This window comes from Salvelinus alpinus, chromosome 15, assembly GCF_045679555.1.
Source record: "Salvelinus alpinus chromosome 15, SLU_Salpinus.1, whole genome shotgun sequence".
In the NCBI taxonomy this organism is placed as follows: Eukaryota; Metazoa; Chordata; class Actinopteri; order Salmoniformes; family Salmonidae; genus Salvelinus; species Salvelinus alpinus.
The window spans coordinates 26,167,077-26,174,741 of record NC_092100.1 but is presented as its reverse complement, the minus strand read 5'-3'; the positions used below and the strand labels follow the sequence as shown (position 1 = coordinate 26,174,741).

General features: G+C 42.3%; 1 protein-coding gene across 1 annotated transcript; it reads right to left on the bottom strand.

The window, feature by feature from the left end:
• Positions 1-2,390: 2,390 nt before the first annotated feature.
• On the bottom strand, positions 2,391-4,181 carry LOC139539827 (uncharacterized). The gene has a single exon (XM_071343155.1). The coding sequence runs from the start codon at positions 4,118-4,120 to the stop codon at positions 2,930-2,932; it is 1,191 nt and encodes a 396-aa protein (XP_071199256.1). The 5' UTR covers positions 4,121-4,181; the 3' UTR covers positions 2,391-2,929.
• Positions 4,182-7,665: the final 3,484 nt, after the last annotated feature.

The window sequence follows — 7,665 nt, the reverse complement described above, 5'->3', positions numbered from 1 at the left end:
GGGGGATCTTGGATGTTTGGTGGCTTGGCGGTTGTGAGCTTGGGCCAGTGGCCGAGAGGTTGCTGATTCGGGGCCCCCGATTCGACTTGGTGGGAGATCTGTTGATGTGCCCTTGGGCGTGGCACTTAACCCTGGTTGCTCCTGTGGGTTGCTCTGGATGGAAGTGTCTGCTAGATAACTGAATGTAATGTTAATGTTGAGCGGCTTCACTGCAGGTAGATTGTATGTATTTAAAATTATATTTAAAGAAATTATATAAAATAAATAAATTTAAATTCTTCTGTGACTATTTCAATTGTTCATCTTGATAGTTGGTAAAGAGGGCCTGCAGAAGTAGAGCCAAAGATTCCAAAGTATCCTAGAAACTGAAACTGTTTTGTGGATGTTGGTAACCAGTTTAAGTACAGGCAGGGTTAATGAGAGAGGACTTTAAATGTTCACACTTGGTTTGCAGCTGTATGCGGTTCACACACAGCCTTTGGCTTCCTCACGCACTGAAGTGAAAGAGTCTTATCAAATGTTTTTCAAAGCGTTTTGCTGTTCTCTTCAAAGTCATATTTTCATGCTTCCACAGATGTTATCATGCCATTCACTATGTAGGTCCATCTTTGTAGGTGGGTCCATTTGTGTTGGTTTTATTGCGGTAAGCCTTCGGTATAATTTTCAAGAAGAGTAAAGGTTTTATGTCTATATTTTTGTGATATTGCTGCTTTGTGTTTTGATGGAAAGATAACTATCATCTGAGAGCATTTTTAAAACAGTTTTGTTTGTATGTGTCATTGTAGTGAATGTGTGTCCAATCCATGCTCAGTGTTTTCATGTCACTATATGTGCATTTATGTCTACATGGTCAGCAGCATGCATAGGCCTTGTGGATATCTGAGGCAGATAATGACATATAAAATTGTGTGCCAGGAAACATAACTTGATTAGCAGCTAATGCTCCTTGCAGCGAGCCCATCAATCTTCATCACGGCCGCCCATACCCTTGTGCTGAGTATGTATTTGGACAAGTGTAGTTGGTATATGTAGAGAGTGAACAAATATAATAAACATGAACCTAGCGGTTTTAAATGGCATGATTTATTGCAGAATGGAGATCTGATTGTTCATGAAAGTGATGACACTTTCCTATACAGGCTCTATTTCTCTCACTGTTTATTTGAACCCACGCTGATTCATGAAGCCTTGTCAACTCAATCTCAAACGAATTATGGTGAGGAGATTCAACTTCGATTCATAGAGCTGTGTGTGAACCACACCCTTAAACCTACATTACGATATATGCTGTTTGATTTAAAACATGATCTTACAGAAGGTCCTACAGAATTTGTCCATAGAGCCGAAGCCTAAATGGGCTGATGACCATTTGAGCTGAGCAGGCTAGGGAATGCAAACTCTTTTTCTCCTCTGAGGTTTTCAGCATGAGGTTTTATTTACACATCTGACCAAAATAATCCTATACACAGGAAATTCTTGTGATTGTGAGTTCCTCTCCTCAAATGTTGGGAAGTTTATTTATTTCTACATGCATTCCTGATTTCCACTCTCAAAGTATACAGTGAAGGTTTCAGAGGAATATAAATGTAAGCTATATTTAGAAGTCTGAGTTTTTTTGTCAGATATTTCATGATTATGTTGTCAATAATGCTCTGATTTCATGCAGGTGACATAGAAACCCCTACCACTGCTTATTTATACAGTATGAAACTTTACAGTTCAATACCATAACAACTTTAATTCACTGTAAATCAAATGTGGCCTCAAGGAAACAGATGGCAATGCTCTGATTGATTCAGTATTTGTGTTAACAGCACTTTTTGCAATGGGGAATTTGTTTAACTGATAAACAAATGCATGTTTACTAGTGCCCATAGCTCTAATCCTGATGTAGTATGCAGTGCAGGGTTATTAAAAATGTTTCACTTTTCCCTTCAGAATTTTGGTTTATTATTCCAAGGTGTAAATCTGTTTATGAGGAAGAACATTGAAAACCAGCTGCAGGACTATATTTAAGCAACAAGGCCCGAGGTGGTGTGGTATATGGCCAATATAACACAGCGAAAAGCTGTTCTTAAGCACAACGCAACGCGGAGTGCCTGGATACAGGTGTCCTGAGGCGATTAAAGCTGTAAAAATACATGTTTTGTCATACCTGACCTGTGGTATATGGTCTGATATACCATGGCTTTCAACAAATCAGCATTCAGGGCTCGAACCACCCAGTTTATAATAAAGAGTACATGACTGTAATGATCTTTAAGTTTAATAGGCTAAGATTGAATGTGTTACTTTGTACTGTCCTTTCTTTTCAATTTACTTATGTCTATTTTCATGGAATAAAATCAAGCTGACTTGCAATGTATTTTTTTTGTTTATTACACTTTTATTTTACGTTCAATATGGAAAAAATAATAATAATTTACAGAAGTTTTTTTCAACTAACTTCTAAAAAACTATTTCCACTTTAACATCTAAATTCAACATCTGAGAAGCAGCACAGAATATAACACACACAACAGTCAAATGGCAGGCACTCAGATGACAAGCTCAGAGCTCCTACATATAAACCATAGTTTTCCTAAACATTTACATTTACTAAAACAACATCCGTACACTCTTGGGCTTTTATTAACTGTTCTCTCATGGCGATAAATCAACTGAAAGAGGACCTGCAATGGTATTTTATGCACAGCTGCACTTCGGGAGAGAAGTTAGCCTATAATAACCATAATCACAATCATTTTTTAATCACAGTCTTTATTGGTGCCTGAAAAAGATACTTGTCGAAGTCATATTCTCTCTTCCCACTGTACCAAAATGGTGACACTCGCGCGTAATATCTTGCAATATATTTTATTTATTTTTGAGATGTTCCCATTATATTATTATTCAGATGTTTCCTATTTTTTTTAGCTTTACACTCTGCCTATTTAAAATGTAGAACTTTCTCAGGGCACGTGAGCGATAAGTAAGGGCAAAGCGGGAATCCCATCAGCTTGAATTGGTGACTTTGGGGGTACAAGCCTGTCTCTGTTGTTACACCAAAGCTGCTTTTGTGCATTTGGTTTCCCTTTTTTGATAAGATACTGTCTATGCTAAAACCTTTGGATTTGTCCGTTGCTCTGCTAGGGACAGTGGGTATAATTTCCATTGTTCTACACAGCATAGATGAGTTCAAGTTCTCCGTGCAACCGGACAGGATAGGAGGACCATTCTCCCTCCCATCAAAGGCTAGTCTAGTGTTGTCTGCTTCACTCGCATGGAGGGAAGGCGCTCCTGACAGATGAGCTGTGTCCAAACAGACCCTGTGCTCCTGAACGGGTATGCACCTTGGACCGTGTCGCGCGTCAGTTGATTGTGTGCCATACATGTCCTGCATGGATTCAGTTTGGATTTGATTCTGCACATTACATTTTTGGCCATGGACAGACCCACTTTGCTGCATCCCAACATTGTTGAACTCACCAAGAACATGTTTTAAATCTGAACTACGTTTCTCAAAATGTCTATGTTGTTGTTCCACCTCCGTGCCCACCACAGCCCAATCTCCAGCTGACATAGGCCTACCCATCCTCCTCAGGTGAGCATCAGCTGGAACGTTAGATCCTGACGGGTTCGTGGATACTGGACCTCTTTTCCTCTTGTGAGTAGTTTTGGACTCTGCAGTCTCTTGGCCCTTTAGTTTTCTCTTCCTCCGTCTATAGTTCCCGTTCTCAAACATGTCTAGACATTTGGTGTCCAAAGTCCAGTAGCTTCCTTTCCCGGTACGGCCCTTCTCTCTCGGTACCTTGATGAAACAGTCGTTTAGAGAGAGGTTGTGGCGTATTGAGTTCTGCCAGCCCTGCTTGTTGTCATGGTAAAAGGGGAAGCCGTCCATTATGAACTGGTAAATGCCGCTCAGCGTTGCGCGCTTGTCTGGTGCGCTCTTGATGGCCATAGCGATAAGTGCAATGTAACTGTACGGAGGTTTTTGCAGAGATTCCTGCCGAGTTGGGACGAAGCCCAAAGCGGGAAGAATGGTACCGCCGTCGCCTCCATACAAGTAAATCAGGGACGAATTGGGGAAATTGAGCGCCGAGGGTGGCACTCCAAGGACTCGGCTGTGGTAAAGGCTCATGATGCTGGAGCGCTATCTGCTTCCCAAGGAACTTCAGCTCGTGGGGAGAGCTGCTCTTGGAATGATGGGATCCCACAGTGTCTCTGCCTCATGAGTCAAACAATGTTAAATAATTGTTTAACATGTTTTATGTTGACTTTTCATTGGAAAATAAATTGTCTATCATAAACACTGGTTGTGTTCTCAGCCCACCCACATTAATTAAAATTTCATTGCTGAAAGCCCCAGCTCTCTCACCGCGTGTCCCCTGCGTAGGCCTACCAGCCAATGGTGTTCTTGGTTATTCCCACATTTGTTTATAGAATTAGTCTGTTGATAAGTCTGCCCACCCAAGTTGAATCAAGCTGTGTTTATTTGGAAAAATTTCCGGGCACCCAATACATAAACGCACTGATCTGATGTTTGAAATATCACGTCCACCCTTGACGCTGAAAATTGCTCACACAGAGAGAACAAGCAAACACGGCCAAGTTCTTTCTGGGAGTTGCTGTGGGTTACTTGAAATAAAAACAAAGTGTATAAAAGGAAAATAACTTTAACCATTTTATTTTAAAGGGATAGTTCACCCAAATTACAAAATTACACATTGTTTTACAAAGTTACTGTTGAGTAACTGATTACATGTGGGGTGACCCCCCCCAAGTGCTGACACAAAACATTTGGTCAAAAATTAGGTAGGCCTATGTGGATGATGGTCATGCTTAAACAAACAAACTATGAAGGGATATAAGTGGCTACAATTTGCACTTTTTTTGTTATTTAATTAATGAAAAAAATGACTGTGTATTTGTATTTGTATTTCTTAAGGATCCCTGCCAAGGCAGCAGCTACTCTTCCTGGGGTCCTGCAACATTAAAGCAGTTATATACAATTAAAAATATTTCATGACATTACATTTCATAACACTTTACCCAAAACATTTAGTTTGTTCCCTCAGGCCACTACACCACTATCACATATTTACAATACAACATCCATGTGTATGTGCGTGTCTTATCATGTGTATGTGTGTCTGTGCCTGTGTGTGTCTCTTCACAATCCCTGTTGTTCTATAAGGTCTATTTTTACCTGTTTTAAAAAATCTGATTCTACTGTTTGCATCAGTTACCTGATGTAGAATATAGTTCCATGTAGTCATGGCTCTATGTAGTACTGTGCACCTCCCATAGTCTGTTCTTGACTTGGGGATTGTGAAGAGACCTCTGGTGGCATGTCTTGTGGGTAATGAATGCATGGGTGTCCGGGCTGTGTGCTTTAAACAGACACCTCGCTGCATTCAGCATGTCAACACTTCTTACAAGTAGTGATGAAGTCAATCTCTCTTCCACTTTGAGCCATGAGAGATATACACTGCTCAAAAAAATTAAGGGAACACTAAAATAACACATCCTAGATCTGAATGAATGAAATATTCTTATTAAATACTTTTTTCTTTACATAGTTGAATGTGCTGACAACAAAATCACACAAAATTCATCAATGGAAATCAAATTTATCAACCCATGGAGGTCTGGATTTGGAGTCACACTCAAAATTAAAGTGGAAAACAACACTACAGGCTGATCCAACTTTGATGTAATGTCCTTAAAACAAGTCAAAATGAGGCTCAGTAGTGTGTGTGGCCTCCACGTGCCTGTATTTACATTTACATTTAAGTCATTTAGCAGACGCTCTTATCCAGAGCGACTTACAAATTGGTGCATTCACCTTATGATATCCAGTGGAACAACCACTTTACAATAGTGCATCTAACTCTTTTAAGGGGGGGGGGGGGTTAGAAGGATTACTTTATCCTATCCTAGGTATTCCTTAAAGAGGTGGGGTTTCAGGTGTCTCCGGAAGGTGGTGATTGACTCCGCTGACCTGGCGTCGTGAGGGAGTTTGTTCCACCATTGGGGTATGTATGACCTCCCTACAACGCCTGGGCATGCTCCTGATGAGGTGGCGGATGGTCTCCTGAGGGATCTCCTCCCAGACCTGGACTAAAGCATCCGCCAACTCCTGGACAGTCTGTGGTGCAACGTGGCGTTGGTGGATGGAGCGAGACATGATGTCCCAGATGTGCTCAATTGGATTCAGGTCTGGGGAACGGGCGGGCCAGTCCATAGCATCAATGCCTTCCTCTTGCAGGAACTGCTGACACACTCCAGCCACATGAGGTCTAGCATTGTCTTGCATTAGGAGGAACCCAGGGCCAACCGCACCAGCATATGGTCTCACAAGGGGTCTGAGGATCTCATCTCGGTACCTAATGGCAGTCAGGCTACCTCTGGCGAGCACATGGAGGGCCCCCCAAAGAAATGCCACCCCATACCATGACTGACCCACCACCAAACCGGTCATGCTGGAGGATGTTGCAGGCAGCAGAACGTTCTCCACGGCGTCTCCAGACTCTGTCACGTCTGTCACATGTGCTCAGTGTGAACCTGCTTTCATCTGTGAAGAGCACAGGGCGACAGTGGCGAATTTGCCAATCTTGGTGTTCTCTGGCAAATGCCAAACGTCCTGCACGGTGTTGGGCTGTAAGCACAACCCCCACCTGTGGACGTCGGGCCCTCATACCACCCTCATGGAGTCTGTTTCTGACCGTTTGAGCAGACACATGCACATTTGTGGCCTGCTGGAGGTCATTTTGCAGGGCTCTGGCAGTGCTCCTCCTGCTCCTCCTTGCACAAAGGCGGAGGTAGCAGTCCTCCTACGGCCTCCTCCACGTCTCCTGATGTACTGGCCTGTCTCCTGGTAGCGCCTCCATGCTCTGTACACTACACTGACAGACACAGCAAACCTTCTTGCCACAGCTCGCATTGATGTGCCATCCTGGATAAGCTGCACTACCTGAGCCACTTGTGTGGGTTGTAGACTCCATCTCATGCTACCACTAGAGTGAAAGCACCGCCAGCATTCAAAAGTGACCAAAACATCAGCCAGGAAGCATAGGAACTGAGAAGTGGTCTGTGGTCACCACCTGCAGAACCACTCCTTTATTGGGGGTGTCTTGCTAATTGCCTATAATTTCCACCTGTTGTCTATTCCATTTGCATAACAGCATGTGAAATTTATTGTCAATCAGTGTTGCTTCCTAAGTGGACAGTTTGATTTCACAGAAGTGTGATTGACTTGGAGTTACATTGTGTTGTTTAAGTGTTCCCTTTATTTTTTTGAGCAGTGTACATGCATATTATTAATGTTAGCTCTCTGTGTACAGTTAAGAGCCAGCCGTGCTGCCCTGTTCTAAACCAATTGTAATTATTTTACGAGGTCTCTCTTTGTGCCACCTGAAAACACAACTGAACAGTAGTCCAGGTGTGATAAAACTGTAGGACCTGCCTTGTTGATAGTGTTGTTAAAATGGCAGAGCAGCTTCTCCCCATCTTAGCTACTGTTGTATCAACATGTTTTGACCATGACCGTTTAAAATCCTGGGTTACTCCAAGCAATTTAGTCTCCTCAACTTGCTCAATTTCCACATTATTTATTCCAGGACTTAGTTGAGGTTTATGGTTTAGTGAATGATTTGTCACAAATACATTGTGTAACTAAATTAA